The sequence below is a fragment of the Polypterus senegalus genome, unplaced genomic scaffold (genome assembly GCF_016835505.1).
Source record: "Polypterus senegalus isolate Bchr_013 unplaced genomic scaffold, ASM1683550v1 scaffold_5045, whole genome shotgun sequence".
Classification (NCBI taxonomy): Eukaryota; Metazoa; Chordata; class Cladistia; order Polypteriformes; family Polypteridae; genus Polypterus; species Polypterus senegalus.
The window spans coordinates 422-17,417 of record NW_024383376.1 but is presented as its reverse complement, the minus strand read 5'-3'; the positions used below and the strand labels follow the sequence as shown (position 1 = coordinate 17,417).

General features: G+C 40.2%; 1 protein-coding gene across 1 annotated transcript; it reads right to left on the bottom strand.

Moving 5' to 3' along the window:
• Positions 1-6,715: 6,715 nt before the first annotated feature.
• Positions 6,716-16,030, bottom strand: LOC120521490 (interferon-induced protein 44-like). The gene is made up of 4 exons (XM_039743071.1): positions 16,005-16,030; positions 13,759-13,954; positions 11,966-12,099; positions 6,716-6,742 (listed from the first exon to the last, which is right to left on the bottom strand). Exons 1-3 carry the CDS (start codon positions 16,028-16,030, stop codon positions 12,025-12,027), a joined length of 297 nt encoding a protein of 98 aa, XP_039599005.1. The 3' UTR covers positions 6,716-6,742; positions 11,966-12,024.
• Positions 16,031-16,996: the final 966 nt, after the last annotated feature.

The window sequence follows — 16,996 nt, the reverse complement described above, 5'->3', positions numbered from 1 at the left end:
CCAGAAAGGCCCTGACATGGGTCCAAGGATTTCATCCTGATACCTAATGGCAGCCAAAGTGGCCTTGTCAAGCCTGTAGCGGTCTGTGTGACCCTCCATGGATATCCTCCCCAGACAATCATGAACCCACCACCAAACTGCTCATGCTGAATGATGTTACAGGCAGCATAATGTTCTCCATGGCTTCTCCATATCCTTTCACTTCTGTCACGTGCTCAGGGTGAACCTGCTCTCATCTGTAAAAAGCACAGGGCACCAGTGGTGCATCTGCCAATTCTGGTATTCTATGGCGAATGCCAATCGAGCTGCATGCTGCTGGGCAGTGAGCTCAGGCCCATTAGGAGGACATGGGGCCCTTGGGTCACCCTCATGAAGTCTTTCTGGTTGTTTGGTCAGAGACATTCACACCAGTGGCCTGCTGGAGGTCATTTTGTAGGGCTCTGGCAGTGCTCATCCTGTTCCTCCCTGCCCAAAGGGCAGATACTGGTCCTGCTGATGGGTTATGGACCTTCTATGGCCCTCTCAGCTCTCCTAGAGTAACTGCTTGTCTCCTAGAATCTCCTCCATGCCCTTGAGACTGTGCGGGGAGACACAGCAAACCTTCTGGCAATGACATGATGTGCCATCCTGGAGAAGTTGGACTACCTGTGCAACCTCTGTAGGGTCCAGGTATCGCCTCATGCTACCAGTAGTGACACTGACTGTAGCCAAATGCAAAACTAGTGAAGAAACAGTCAGAAAAGATGAGGAGGGAAAAATGTCAATGGCATCCACCTGTTAAACCATTCCTGTTTTGGGGGTCATCTCATTGTTGCCCTCTAGTGCATCTGTTAATTTCATTAACACAACAGCAGCTGAAACTGATTAGCAACCCCCTCTGCTACTTAACTGACCAGATTAACATCCCATAAGTTTCATTGACGTTATGCTATACTCTGATTAAAAGTGTTCCTTTAATTCTTTTGAGCAGTGTATATGTATATGTATATGTAATGTATATATATATATATATATATATAGATAGATAGAGATATCTATCTATCTATCTATCTATCTATCTATCTATCTATCTATCTATCTATCTATCTATCTATCGATATATCTATATATATATATATATAATCTATCCTCCACAATTTTTATGGCTTTTTTCGTGCCAATACTGTACTGCAGAGAGAACAGGAGGCAGCTGTAGAGAAAACCGACTTGGGATTGTGAAAGTAGCCAAAAGAATTTGAAACTGCATTTCCCAGCAGTCACTGCAGTGTCTCTGATTGGTCTTCTGATGAGGGTGCTGGTCAAAGGATGTCAGCGTGGCTTTTAAAAAGGGTGCTGGTAACCAAAAGCAAAAAAAAAAGATTTTGTAATTTTTGTTTCAAGTTCCTGTCTGTCTGCCCTCTGTTGGGTTACCTGTACTTATTCATTTTGTCCGGGATCGTTTCGTCATCTTGATTGTCTGCTGTCTGCCTGTGTAACGAGGACACATGTGGATTCATGGCCATCCTGGAAAGAAAGGAGCGATCCTGAACCCGTCTTCACCATTTCAGGAACTACCGGTAGAACTACCTGTACATTCCCATTCAACGTGCGGATCTCTGGACTATCCATTTTCTTCATTACATTTCATCTGTTGCTGTTTTTCATGAATTTTTTCATGATTTACTGTGTGTGTTTTGTTTGTACTTTGTTGTATTTAATATGTAATCACCATAAGGGGAACAGGAGTGGTATCGTTGTTTTCTTATTTCATTTGTTTTCATTACATTCTTTATTTGCTGTTTGATTACCGGTTTGCTTTGTTTTTGTCTCTCAAGGCTGGGTGCGTCCTTGAAATCTTCACCATAAAAATAAATAAATCACCATCTTCTTGATTGTGGCTTTCTGACGACGCTACGCTACTTAAAAGCCTGAGCACACGTGTCCTTTTGGCTGATTGCTTTGTTTGTCTCTTTCCCCTAATTTCTCTGCTCCTATGATGTTTGTGTAGTGTTTAATTAATAACTAACTGCATGAGACATGTTTGTTTGAAGTGTCTGAATGAAGTTCAAACTGCACTAAGACTAGTCTGCAAGCATCAGGGCTTACATCTGTGTGCTTGCGTGCAGCCAGTTCAAGTGCAGTTGGCTCCAGTGATTTACTGAGTTTCATCCATGGTGTCAGTTGCACTTTGTACATATTGTTCCAGTAGTTTTAAAATAGTTTTACAGTTCATTAGCAGTGTGTAAAATGATCAGTGTTGCAGTAATTGCGATGCTCTTTGCATTGAAAAAAAAAATGTGTTCCATTAAAATTTCACTTTTTCTTTGTGAATTGTGACATTTACTTAAAGTGCAGCAAAAAGTATTTGGCATCCAGGGATGCATTAACCCCCATGTATGTGGCAGTGTAAGGGTTAAAGCCCCAAGATGCTGCTGAAACGAGCTGCACCGTCTAAGGCTTCTGGCAATGAAAACGCGCTTGCATGAATTACAGTATATACAGTATAGCGGTAACATCGGTATGTGACATTCTAGCACTGTGGAGATGTAGCAGTACAGTATACAGGTTTACCTTTACATTCTTTATTTTTAGGTAATGTATGAAGCTGAGTTTGAAATTAAATGAAAGTGTTTTGGGAGCATATTTAGGGTTTAAACTATGAAAATAGGCATTTTAACCACATCCAAAATTTGCGGTTTTTCACAATTTGTAGGTGTTCTAGGACGAACCCCGCAAATTTTGGGGGTGTACTGTATACACGGTCAAGTGTAGTCAGGTTAGCACATTTGAAGGACTGACTGTTACCAATTCAATTGAACCATGGTGGACGGACAGACCTGTACAAAAGCCACAATAAACTGATGACTGTAAATTATTATTTATACATTTTCATAATATAAGAGGATCTATCTATCTATGAAGCAGGTTAAAAACAGGCAGAGGCGAAACACAAGAAGACAGGAAAAAAAATGAGGCAAAAGTATTAAAGGCACCAAATAAATTAAATGTAAATGGAGCAAGACATCGGTAAAGTAAGCTGATGCAGGAGGTGAAGCAGAGTCTCAAAGCAGGGGTCACCATGAGATGAATGGCTCAGGAGATCCTGAAGATCATCCTCTTAGCTATACAACCTTTACAGCTGTGAACTTTCTGTTTCCTGAGAGATATAATAGTTATATAATCATTCCAACAAAGAGTTGAACTGGTAAATACATTTATCTGTAATCCTGAAGCAAAGTCGGGAAATCACTGCTTTCATACAATTTCATTTTAACAAACATTTCAAACTTCACTAAATTATCTTATTAATATTAACAAACAACTGACTTTTCAGCAGTGATGTGTGCTGTTAATGGTGCCAGTTATGCTGACAAATTAAAATGCTCTTCTAAATGTTTCATTAATGTCCCGATCCTCTCGCCAGGATTTAGTTACTCACCCATGTTGTTCACTTCAGCCCTGATTGACTTAAACTTCTTCAGCTGATTTTGATTGAGGAGGCTGACTGTGTTTCGCAAATCGTGATACGCAGTGCACCTTATCAGCCAGTCTAGGGTCCCTCTGTAGCCTGTCATTTCTGGTTATCGGTGCCTTGGGATTGAACTGAAGAGACACAATCAGTTTAACATGAGACAGTCACACTCCCTCACTCACACACATGTACAGTTCTTCATGGAGCCCACCTGCTTGTATGACCAATTCTTTATAGTTTAACACACACCAGGTGCAGACCTTCTCAATTGAGTGCTTATCTGTAAGTGCCAGAATGATTCTCATTTTAAAACATGTCTTACATATTTTGGATTAAATGGAGCAATTGAAAGCAAGCCCTAAGGAAGATTCTCTCACACTGTACTGGGCCTGACAAATGACCATACTCAGTTACCTCCCACTAGACTCTGGTTAATGATACACAGAATAACTGGATAACTGCAACCAAGGTGACAGCAATTTGAAGCTGTGCTGCCTGTGTACTGCTCAAAAACTTTTAAGACTAATAATTTCAGGCTTCCCACAAATTGTTTGAGAAATTCTGAAAGACTATTTTAAAAATATGAACACTCCTGAACCACTTTGTGTGTTTCCAACCCTTGTAGTTATTTCAAGATTCCAAACTCAAGATGAAATACAGAAGGCAATACTGGATTTCAAAGCACTTGACCTGGATGCTCCAGAAAGGAAAGAACTTCATAAACTGTGTGTCCAGGTGAGACATCAAAGTCTGAACACCTTGGAGAGACAAACTGGGTGCCTACGGAATTACAGACAACTTTAGGGCAATCTGTACAGACCACCACCGAATAAGAGGATTGGTGATCTGCAGTGGAGGATCCTGCATGGGATCCACCGCCGAAACTCATTTGTGTGTCTCATTGATTCCTCAGGTTTGTGATGCGTGTCCTTTGTGTTCTAAAAAGAGATGGGCTTTCATTGTTTTCTGTTTTGTTTTAGGATTCGGCCACTTTTAACTGTTCTTAATTCTATTTTTAATGCTTTGAAATTGTATTGTAATGACTTTGTATTTATTTGTGGAGTGCCTGATTCAAGGAAATTAAAAGTAATAGCAGTATTGCCAAATTTTATTGGGTCAGGCAAAATGGCTATTATATGTCAAGAAAGAAAATATTAATAATCAAATAGAGATTGATCTAGTTAAAATGTTTACTGCCTTAGAAAATCAAGAGTGTTTTTTAATTACTGTATACCTTCTATAAAATGAATTTTAGCCTGCAAAGTTTAATTAGCCAGTGGTGTAGAAATGAAGCAGTTTGTACAAAAAGGAATGAGGGACTCTTTTTTTTGGTGTGTAATTTCAATACCAACCTTTGAAAATTGTGTTTTTTGAAATATCTTTTGAGAGTTTATGACTGTAAAGATTATGTTTGTTTTTGTGTAACAATTGTTGCTGAGTAATAAAGTGTAATTAAATTCTTTCTTTCTTTCTTTCTTTCTTTCTTTTTTGGGAAGCAGCCAGGACACAGATAGGTAGAAATCATTGGTTCAGACCCACACACGTTTATTTACAATATATACAAAGTGACAGCCCCAACAACCCAGTTGCGCAGCACCAATCACCCTCAATTCCAGGCCCAATCCAATGCCTCTCTCCTCAGGTCTGCCTCACCTCTCCCTCCAAGCTCTGTCCTTCTTCCCCCCGACTCCAGCCATCGAATGGAGGGAGGCAGACCCTTTTAAACCCACCCAGACGTGCTCCAGGTGCCTCCCAATGAGCTACCGCCGGCACTCCCTGGTGTGGCAGAAGTGCCGACTGTGCACCCAGAAGCACTCTGGGTGTCCCTGGTCTTCTTCACCAGGGTTGGACATTATTTTCTACCATCGCCAAGGAATCATGGTGAGGTTGTTCCAGTAATTCATTCAGGAGAATCAAACACAAACATTTTGTGACAGTTATCAGTAATTTGGACAGTTATATACCCGGACTCACTTCACATTCATTATCATCTCAGTTATCATTTCTTGCCGTTATTTGTGTTGTGTGTTTGTTATTCATGTGCAGGGGGAAGGGAGGAAAATATTATTTGTCAGAGGTACAGCTTGGTAGATTGAAGTTTTACTCAGTAATTTATCCAGACCACGGGACCTGGTATTGTGGCTGCCGGCTGATACAAACTGAAAAATTTGGAGCTTTCATGTGGGGTCACAAGACCTGGCTATAGTGTACACTGTAGTGTACTATTGGCTGTATGTGCACTTTAAGCAACGAGTCAGTTTGTAGTGCTTACTACAATAGCGACAATAATGTAAATAGTAAGGTGGAAAATTTGAATACTAAAGTGAGGGCTACCACTGATATTGTGGCTCTGAAAGACAGTTAAGAAATCCTCTAGCACTGCTACACCATGGAAGACCTAAAGAGTGTCTGATTTAAAGAGAACATGCTGGAGAGCTAAAAATAAATGGAGAAAATGGAACTGATTATCCAGGGTTTCCAGCCCTGTTGGATACCGGGGTGCTGCCAGGGGCTGTAAGGACGTTGGGAGTCATGCTTCCCTTGTAGCCCAAAAGTACTAGGAAGTCATGAGGATGGAAGCCCCAAACTATTTCCAGGCTGATTAAAGAATTGAGATTCTCCATCTGACCCGGAAGTGCTGGCAAGTCAAATGGAAGAAAGAATCAAAGCACTTCCAGGTCGGGCACTATATAAAGGACTTGTTGGAGACCCAGCAAGTGAGCTGGAGTTAGAGTTAGAAGACAGAGCTTGCTGGGAGGTGTGGAGGAGAGAATTGTATTGTATTATTGTTGATTAGTGTGTTTATTGTGGCTGTGATGCTTGAAAATCACTGTGAAGAAGGAAAAGAATAAAAAGAACTTCTTCGTGCTCTTATCCTGTGTCTGCGTATCGTCTGTTGGGTTTAACAGGCAACAGCGACCCTAGCGTTCTTACATCTTCCACACCTTAGTGATGGACTTTGTATCAGACATCAAGCTGAATACGTTCTTGTAAATGGTAAAGAGCTGCACACAGTCCATCTGTGACATCTGCTGATGGTGACCATCTTCACTACACTTTAAAGAGAACATTTTCAGTAATTATTTATTTTCCTAGGCTTTGCTTCAGAAATATATGCGTTTTATGTTATGAGTTTACTCTGACATCAGTAAAATGACAGGCAAGTCTCACCTCATACAAGTCTGGGACGTGTCCTTTAATGACGCTGATGATGTCTTCCACAAGGATCCCTTTTAAAACTGCCACTGTCTTCACTTCCATCTTTCTATCATGAACTGGATATGTTCGGTACTATGTGTGACAACAACAATATTTATTTGTAAAGCACATTGTGATACTTATAAGTAGTTCAAAATGCTTTAGAAAACACCAAAAATAGTAAAAAAAAAAGATCAAATGTCTATAAAAGGAAGAAGGAATCCAGTGAATGAAACGTTGCAAATTTCCACAGCTTATTTAAAGTAAATAAATGAATAAACTGTGTCAAGAAGTCAAGAACTTCACAAGAAAGGGAAATGAAAGCCAGAAAGCCACCCAGTGGCACCGTCCTGCTCCTCAGTCACCCACATATTTTAATGTCAGCTGAAGTTTTACCAATCAAAGCTCTCACTGCTATTATGCAGGCACTGAATTGCCTAATTAAGGGCCTTGTGACCCACGTGTCCACCCAGCAACTCCCAGAGAGTCCTTTGAGGAAAACAGTCATATGCTCTAAGATCCCAAAACATGTTGAAAGATTGGTGTACTCCTGTGTCCTTATTTAGCAGATGATGTGGTCCTGTTGTCTTCATCAGGATGTGAACTGCGAGTGTGAAGCAGCGGTATGAGGATCACATCCAAATGTGAGGTCATGGCCCTCAGTAGAAAAATGTTGCACTGTCCTTACCAGTGGGAGGTGAGTTACTGTCTCAAGGGAGGAGTTTAAGTATCTCTGGGTCTCATTCGTGAGGATGTTGAGATCGACAGGACGAATTGGGAGGCAAATGTGGTTATGTAGTCACTATACCAATTGTATTAGGAAGAAGAAGCTCAGCTGGAAGGCAAAGTTCTCATTTACCCGTGGATCTATGTCCCTACCATCACCTATGGTGAGCACAACTGACATCCACTTGTTTTTTCACCAACACCAACATCAATATAAATTCAAATGATGATTTACATAACACAGTAAATAACATTTCCAGGTTGAATGGAATCCATGGCAGTCCTCCCCGGCAGCTCTCTGGCGGTCCCAAATGGACTGTGTTTCTGGATTAATGCTCCCATGCCACCCCATAGATGTCCTGATCAGGTCCTGATCTTTCTTTCTTCTTTCTTTCTTTCTTTCTTTTCTTTCTTCTTTCTTTTCTTTCTTTCTTTCTTTCTTCTTTCTTTCTTTTTCATGAGGTTGTGACATCTTTGTCATCATGCTAAAACATTAAAGATCTTTTCTGGCAGTGTGGTGTGTCACCTTATTTTCACATTTTTCTGTTGGGTCTTAATAGCTGTGCTGCACTGTGCTACTCAAATTAATGCAATTGGACACTGAACAGACAGATATAAATGTAATCTGATTAATTATATACAGATCTATATACAATTTATATATTAAATGAATATTAAAGTGGGTTGAGAAAGCCAAGGTCATGGTGGACTGCTTGTAACACAAATACTTTTTTAATGCAGCCAGCATCATTGAGGAGTTTGACACCCCTACTGCCATATTGTTTCTACCCATAGGATGGAGTGGACAGCAAACTGAAAAATTTGGAGCTTTCATGTGGGGCCAAAAGACCTGGCTATAGTGTACACTGAAGTGTACTATTGGCTGTAGTGTACTTTAAAGAACTAGTCCGTTTGTAGTGCTTACTACAATAGTGACAATAATGTAAATAGTAAGGTGGAATATTTTAATACTAAAGTGAGAGCTGCTGCTGACAACCAAAAAGACAGTTAAGAAATCCTGTAGCACTGCTACACCATGGAAGACCCAAAGAGTGTCTGATCTAAAGAAAACATGGAGAACTGAGCGTAAATGGAGAAAAACTAAACTGATTGTCCACTATGAGATATTGAAGGCTAAAATAACAGAATACAACAACATAGTCCGTCTTGAGAGGCTGCTATTTCTCTAGAATTATTAATAACAATGCTAGTAATCCAAGAGTCTTGTTCTCTACAATTGATTGTCTGCTAAACCCTGGTTACTCAATGGAATGCCTCCAAAAACCCTCCAGTGAAACTTGTAAGGCTTTTGCTATATTTTTTAATCACAAAATTAATGATGTTAGAAATAATATGGTATATCTCCCCTATACTAATCCTCTTAAACACCGATACTCCATTTGAAACAATTGAAATTCTTTCACCAGGATAGATTTACCTGATTTATATAAAATAATTTCTCAACTGAGATCCTCCACCTGCGTCCTTGACCCGATACCAACAAGTTTTTTCAAAGAAGTATCAGGCATGCTAATTGATAATATTCTCAACATTGTAAACTCGTCACTAGATACGGGGGTCTTCCCAGACTGTCTTAAGACTTCTGTAGTTAAACCCCTACTCAAGAAAAATAATCTCGACTCCTCTGCTTTTGACAATTTTAGCCCCGTTTCTAACCTGCCTTTCTTAAGTAAAATCCTAGAGAAGGCCGTCATTGTGCAGTTAAATGACCACCTCAATAATCCTGCTATTCTTAATACGTTTCAGTTGGGTTTCAGAACAAATCACAGCACAGAAACTGCACTCGTTAAAGTAGTAAATGACTTGGGTAAATGCAGACACAGGCCGCCTATCTGTTCTCATCCTCTTAGATCTGAGTGCTGCATTTGATACCATTGATCACAATATTCTTAGAAATCATTTTGGTCAGTGGGTCGGCCTTTCTGGCAGTGTCTTAACTCTTTCAGGGCGGATGTTGACTTTTGTCGAAATTCAGGGGTAGAGGACGGTAATCTGTTTGTAAACGGCCACAAAACTTGTCGTTACATTTTAGTTCACCTCTCTTTGCTATAAGGAAAGTTAGCTTTGCTGATTTGACCTTAACTTCTTGTGTGTTCATGAGTGCCAAAGAGCAAGCAACCTCTAAAACAACATCGACGTCTGGCAAAAGACTCTGTAGACAACGTTTTGCGTATTATCACGGAATCAGACTCTTGACTTGCCGGACTTTGATTTTAATGCAAGTGATCTGGAGATCGAAAACAAAACCAAGGTACCAGCATCGGCTGATTGGTCCCCAGCTGATTGTGGTGCTGAACACATTCTTGTAGCTGATGCACCTCACGCAGCGTTAGCCACTTTCGATGAAAAGAGGACCAAATGAGATTGTGGCGCATTGTGACCGTCATCACTGCCCATCCGCCACCAGCCAGGAAGTCAGCCCGCCACTCATTCCTGATGGCTGTCGAGGTGCCCCTGCATCAGAGATGGTGAACATACGGTGTCAGCAGCCACAGCACGAAGTAACAGTTTTGTTGATTTATGTGAAATCATTGCTTTGTGTGCTTTTCAAAAGTAGAGCTTTTGTAAAAAAAATCAGCCCTCAAAGAGTTAAACTGGTTTGAGTCTTACTTGGCAGGTAGAAAATTCTTTGTTAGTTGTAGTAATTACACTTCAAAGACCCTGATATTCTATATGGTGGTCCAAAAGGATCTCTCCTGGGTCTGCTGCTCTTTTTGATCTCCATGCTTCCGTTAGGTCAGATTATCTCAAGGCATAACGTGAGCTACCACAGCTATGCTAATGACACACAACTGTATTTATCGATAGCGCCTGATGAGCCCGACTCTCTTGTTTCACTGATACAATGACTTACTTCAGTTTCTGAGTGGATGAGTAGTAATTTTCTCAAACTAAATAAGAAGAAAACAGAAATCTTAGTGATTGTCAAAAGTGGATATAATGAGGTTATTAGAAATAAACTTGATCCATTAGGCTTAAAAGTCAAGACAGAGGTAAAGAATTTAGGGGTAATTTGACTCTGACCTGAATTTTAAATCGCATATTAATCAGATTACTACGACAACATTTTTTTACTTAAGAAATATAACAAAGGTTAGATCCTTTATAACTTTTCAAGATGCTGAAAAATTAGTTAATGCTTTAGTTTTTAGTCAACTAGATTACTGTAGCACACTCCTCTCAGGACCACCCAAAAAAGACAGTTAGTGCGAAATGCAGCTTCTAGAAACTTAACTAGGAAAAGAAAATCTGACCTCATCTCTCCAGTTTGATGTCACTACATTGGTTACCTGTGCCATTTAGAATTGACTTTAAAATACTGCTTACGGTTTATAAAGCCTTCAATAATCTGCTCCATTTTATATTTCAGAATGCCTTTCACCTTACACTCCAAATTGTAACCTTAGATCTTCAAATGAGGGTCTGCTTAGAATTCCAAGAGCTAAACTTAAAAGAAGTGGTGAGGCGGGCAGGCGGCCTTCTGCTGTTGGGCACCTCAAATCTGGAATAGCTTACCAATAGAAATTTGCCAGGCTAATACAGTGGAGCACTTTAAAAACTGCTAAAACTCATTACTGTAACATGCCTTTCTCAGAGCTTCATTTTAGTGTAACCCTGATATTCTGTATACGTATTTAATTATCATTTTTTTTCATGGCTCCAAATCTGTACTAACCCCTACTTCTCTGTTGTTCTTTTCTGGTTCACCTGATAAAAGTACCATGCAGTCCCCATTGATGAATTGAAGGCCAGATGCCCACATTACCATCATCATCAAATTCTTCCACGTGAAGCCTGAAAACCACGAGGACTGATTGAGATAATTAATGTTAGGTAGAATGGCTAGAGTGGGCTCAGCAGTCTTGTGGCCTTGGAAACCCTGCAGATTTTGTTCTTTTCTCTGGAATTTTTTGTTTTATTCTATGTTAATTAGTATTGCCTAATTTTATTTTTATATTTTTTCTTTTTTGATTTTTCATCATTTGTATGAAAATGTGCTATAGAAATAAATAATGTTGTTATTGTACACCAGTGTCAACAAGTCTTATCTGCTTAAAACAGGAATCATCTGACTAAGATTGGATATTCTGAATTGTGGACAATGACCTCACAGAAGGTGTCTCATGATGATCCTGCCATCATGGGACATGTGCCTGTACATTTTACAAAAGGGTCATTTCAATTCCTGCTTGTGGACATAGCAGTAAGAGGAATTTTGGGACAAAGGGAGAAAAAGTGGACAGAAGAGGGGCTGAGCAACATTGTAAAGCTTCATTTAAATGCCATCTCAGTTCAGGTGCCACCTTGTCTTCATTCAAGCCTCACCTTAGTGATGGACTTTGTATCAGACATCAAGCTGAATATGTGCTGTGTAAATGGTAAAGAGCTGCACACACAGTCCATCTGTGACATCTGCTGATGGTGACCATCTTCACTAAACTTTAAGGAGTACACAACAGCACATTCATTTGCAGTAGTTATTTATTTTACCAGATGATGCTTCAGAAATCTATAAGTTTTATTTCACTTGTTTACACTAACATCAGTAAAATGACAGGGAAGTCTCACCTCATTCATGTGTGGGACGTGTCCTTTATTATTGTCTTTCTTGGTCTGTTGATTACTTTCTAGACCCATGGTGTCACACAGGATGAATGGCAGCTTCTTCCATCTTTTCCATCTAGAACTGTATATGTTCGGTACTGCATGTGACAACAACAAGATTTATTTGTAAAGCACATTGTGATACATATAAGTAGTTCAAAATGCTTTACAAAACACCAAAAATAGTTACAAAAAATAAAGATCAAATGTCTATAAAAGGAAGAAGGAATCCAGTGAATGAAAAGTCGCAAACTTCCACAGCTTATTTAAAATAAATGCATCAATGAGCTGTGACTGGAAGTGCAAATACAAAGTCAAGAATTTCACAAGAAAGGAAATGAAGCCAGAAAGCCACCCAGTGGCACCATCCTGCTCCTCAGTCACCCCACATATTTATAATGTCAGCTGATGTTTTACCAATCAAAGCTCTCACTGCTATTAGGCAGGCACTGAATTGCCTTAATTAAGGGCCTTGTGACCCCGTGTCCACCCAGCAACCCCCAGAGAGTCCTTTGAGGAAAACAGTCATATGCCTTCTCTAAGATCCCAAAACATATGTTGAAAGATTGGGTGTACTCCCATGTCACTTCTTTTTGTAGATGATGTGGTCCTGTTGTCTTCATCAGGATGTGAACTCCGAGATATGAAGCAGCAGGTATGAGGATGAGCACCTCCAAATGTGAGGTCATGACCCTCAGTAGGAAACTGTTGCACTGTCCTTACCCAGTGGGATTTTAGTTACTGTCTCAAGTGGAGGAGTTTAAGTATCTCAGGGTCTCATTAATGAGTGAGGAGTAAAGGGATGTTGAGATCGACAGGACTAGATCGGGCTTGCAAATGTGGTTATGCAGTCACTATACCAATCTGTATTAGGAAGAAGAAGCTGAGCCAGAAGGCTAAGTGTGCTTTTTACCAGTGGATCTATGTCCCTACCATCACCTATAGTCATCAGCGTTGGGTAATGAATGAAAGAACAAAAATGAGGGTTCAAGCAGCCAAAATGAGGTTTCCCCATAGGGTAGCTGGACTCTCCCTTAGAGACGGTAAGAAGCACAGACTTCCAGGGAGAGCTCAGAGTAGAACCACTGACCCTCCACATCAAGAGGAGCCAACTGAGGTGATTTGGGCATCTGAAATGGATGCCTACCTGTGGAGGTTTTATAGGCACAGCCAGCTGGGAGGAAACCCTGGATAAACCCAGGATCTGCCAGGTGAATTATACCTCCTAGATGTCCTGGAAACACAGTGGGATGCCACAATATGAGTTGGCAAGTGTGGCTGAGGAAAGGGACATCTGAGCCACACTGCTAACACTGATGCCCCTGTGGCCCAATCTCAGATAAGTGGTGGAGATTGATATGAAATGAAAAATGAGCAGGAGGAAGTTCATAGATGAGTGCTTTTTATGGAACAGAAGAGCTGCCATGTCACAAATAAGAGTTACCACTGAAGTTTGAACTCTGCTTTCTTGATAGGAACATTGACAGAGCGGTAGGCTGATGGGACCTGTTTGTTTAGATGTACCCATCTTTCTCAGTAGAGCATAAACAAGCATAGCCATTGGTCTCTTGTAAGTTCCATGTCCCTTAACCTCCATACCCCAAATGGCTTGAGGGCCATGCGGAGTCCTGATCTGGGCTGAAACCAGCAGTGATCTGCAGCAATAAATAAATGAGGTGACTGCATGGCCAGCAGCAGATGAGCAAAATGCTGGCGGGGTCTTCACAGCTCAACTGTTCTTTCTGACTCTCACTTACCTGTTTGCTTACACTGGTGTCTCCATACCCAGATGCGGCCTGCAGCATCACATGACCTCTGAAGACGCTGTTCAACGAATTGAAGAAGCTGCTTTTCCCAGCTGTAATCTGCCCAACCAGGAGGATTCTGGGCTCTTCCACTGACTCTGTCAGAGTCTTGTAGTTTCGGATTTCTTCTAGAAGTTCATTCCTTATCCTGTATGTGACAAAGTAATAAAAAATAGAGAGAGTGGTTTGGAATTCAGAAGAAAACTTGAGGGATTCTCACTTTAGGATAAAATGTTTTAATTTCAAAGACACACGCTCATGTTGATAGAAACTGTACAGTCCCATTACTCCCAGCATGGGTTGTCAAGTTTGTCACATGAGCACTCAAGGGCAGAGCCCACCATGCTGCACCCCCATTGTTTTTTCATCAGTCAGCTATTTAAAAAATTTAAAAAATTTCCCAGTGCCATTTAGCACTTTAGCACTTACAGTGTACTGTCAAACACCCAGACTCTTCAAACTCACATAAAGAATACAAATCAGTATGCGTTGAAGTTTTTGACAAAGTGGTGACTGGCAAAGAAAAGAAAAGCACTACGGGAGGGTGAGAAAAGTCACATCTTTTTGAAGGCGTACCTTTGATACAACTGCCAATCATTCTGGGACTTCTCAGATGACACAATTCAAATGGCCACTTTCATGCCAGTGTACTTATTTCAAACTGCCTCTTTTTAGGATGGATTCCTCACTTATCAGTCAAAAACCTTTTCCTATTGATTAATCATTTCCGTCTATTGCTTTTCCCTGATTGTAGACAGTAGCCTACCAAAGATCTTCAGTGGAAACTTTCTTACATCCAAAATGACAAAAGCATCAAGGCAGTAAGCGCTCCAAGTCAGTTGTGCAGGCAAAATATGTTGAGATAATTTAACATACTGTAACCGTCTGAGAAAGCTGCCATTTATTAAATGACTAGCTGTGTGTGTCGTCAGAACAAAAACTACCCCAAAAACTCCCCGGCACTTTTTCTATATTGGTGAACTTGCAGAGGTGTCAGCTAAGTGAGCGGACAGGTGTATCTTATCTAAGACGGCGATCGAGTGCAGCTTGGGACAAACTAGTGGGACTGGCTGGAACCGGTCTCAGCAACGTATAGAGCTCGTTGTGTGAGCATACAATGTGCAAGTGCTCAAAGCTGAGTTTGTCTCCTGGTTGAATGGAAGTGAGGTTCATTCAAGTGCCAAAAAAAAATTTTCAAAGTGCATGCCCTGCACCATCTCCAAGTCAAGACACACCTGTATAAGCTTCTACATCTTCTGAGAATTCAACAACATCTATGGCTGTGGTTGGGTGGTAGAGTGAACTCTCCAACACACAACACACACACACACACACACACACACACACACATACACACACACACACACACACAGAGGTCTTTTGTTTATATATGTCTCATAATAAACAACCCATTAAAAACCTAACAACTTAATTAAACTGTTATCATCCATGGACCGTCTTAAAGATAAATAGATAGATATACTGTACATACTTCATTTGTCCCCAAAAATGAAATAAAACTTTAGAAGCAAGAAACAAAATATAACATAATTTGTCATATGAAAATTTACCTAATAATTGCTCTTTTAATTATTTCATTTTGAAACAAATGGTATTTCATACTAAGGCTGCAGCCCTCTTACCAGAAGCTTTTGTCTTAGCTAATTTCTCAATTAGGATTTATGAAAACTGCCTTTTAAATTAGACATTGAACTCCTTATATCTCTAGTCAGTCTGTGCATCAGAACTAATTTTAGCCAATATTTTACTTTTATGGCAAAAAAAACAGCAAAATGTTTTGGCCACAGTGAAAAGGTCTCTCTCTATTTTGACATCAGTCTCTTTTATCAAAGGCACACACAACAACGTGAATATGTTCCTAGTTTAGTTGACTTTCCATTGTCTCCTTCATTATTTGTGACTGTTGGTTAATTGCCTTCTGATTAATAAAAGAATAAAAAGAACTTCAAATTCTTGAGAAGCATGTGAATAATATTAAGCAAAGAATTAAAAAATAAAGATACCAGCGTGAGTTAAAATCCTGGTGGCAGCAATAAGCATCTCTAAATATCAAAAGAAGTCCATGTCAAATTATTAGATAGACAGACAATGAAAGGTGCTGTATTAGAGACAGACAGATCATGGAAAGCTGGATAACAGGAATAATAAGGGAACAAAGTGTCAAGGCAGATACTCACCTTGAGCTGAATTCCTGCTCCTCCATGGCTTTTCAAGCAAAGGAGGTGGTGGTGTGGTGAAGTAGCTTTGTACACCTCAGCTGTGAATTAAATAAAGTTTAGATGTAAATTCATATTCATGAATTGTCACAGGACAACCACATCCAGTCACCTCAAATCACTATAATTTCTTGGAAAGGTGACCACCTTTAAAGTCAGTAGCATGCTTATGGTCAAATGGGCACATGCCCTCATGGTGCACCAGGGTGGCTTTTGTGTAACACACACATACTTGTTGTGATCTCCACATTCCTTTAATCAGCCCAGGTTACTCAATCAGGTAGAGATGATGTCTGTGTGTTTCTTTAAAATGAATTGCAGCATCAGGGACACTTGTGGTTATAATAACCAACTGGTGGAACAATTAAAATGGCTTGAGATGGAGATGGGAATAAGTGGATGAGAGAAGCTCAGTTTACAAAATGTAAGGATGATGACTTTGGTCAAGGCAGCTGCAATTTCATTGAGAAAACTGTTTATATCACAGCACCCTTCAGCTCTCCATTGCTGAAAGCAGAACAATGCAGTGCCAGGTGGGAAGATGCACAAGGCAATAAATGCAAAGAAAATGATGTAAACTGCCACCATTTCATGTGAGGAGCAGCTCATAAAAGACACCAGGAATTTTCATGTCACCAGGGCCCTCATGTATAAGCGTGCATATGCACAAAATATTACGTACTCCCGTTTCCGCTCACATCTCAATGTATAAGAACTAAACTTGGCGTGAAGCACACATTTCATGCCAGCTCAATTCCTGGCGTGCCAATTTCTCCTCTCCAGTTTTGCAGACTGGCGGCACCCAGCGTCAAAGCAGTGGTTTTGTTCAGTGTGGTTTCCCTTTCTTTTAGATCCACATCCCTGACGCAGCTTTATAATACACTGAAATTAACCGCATATGTTTATGAGTTTAAGGCGTCTGAATGTAATTAACCCGTAACAATATAATGGTC

Excerpts from the sequence above, each read along its gene's own strand:
- LOC120521490 (XM_039743071.1), bottom strand. The coding sequence starts at position 16,030 with ATGGAGGAGCAGGAATTCAGCTCAAG. Across the intron at positions 13,955-16,004 it reads GAGCAGGAATTCAGCTCAAG|GATAAGGAATGAACTTCTAG; the intron begins GTGAGTATCTGC and ends TGTCACATACAG. Across the intron at positions 12,100-13,758 it reads ACACCAGTGTAAGCAAACAG|TACCGAACATATACAGTTCT; the intron begins GTAAGTGAGAGT and ends TGTCACATGCAG.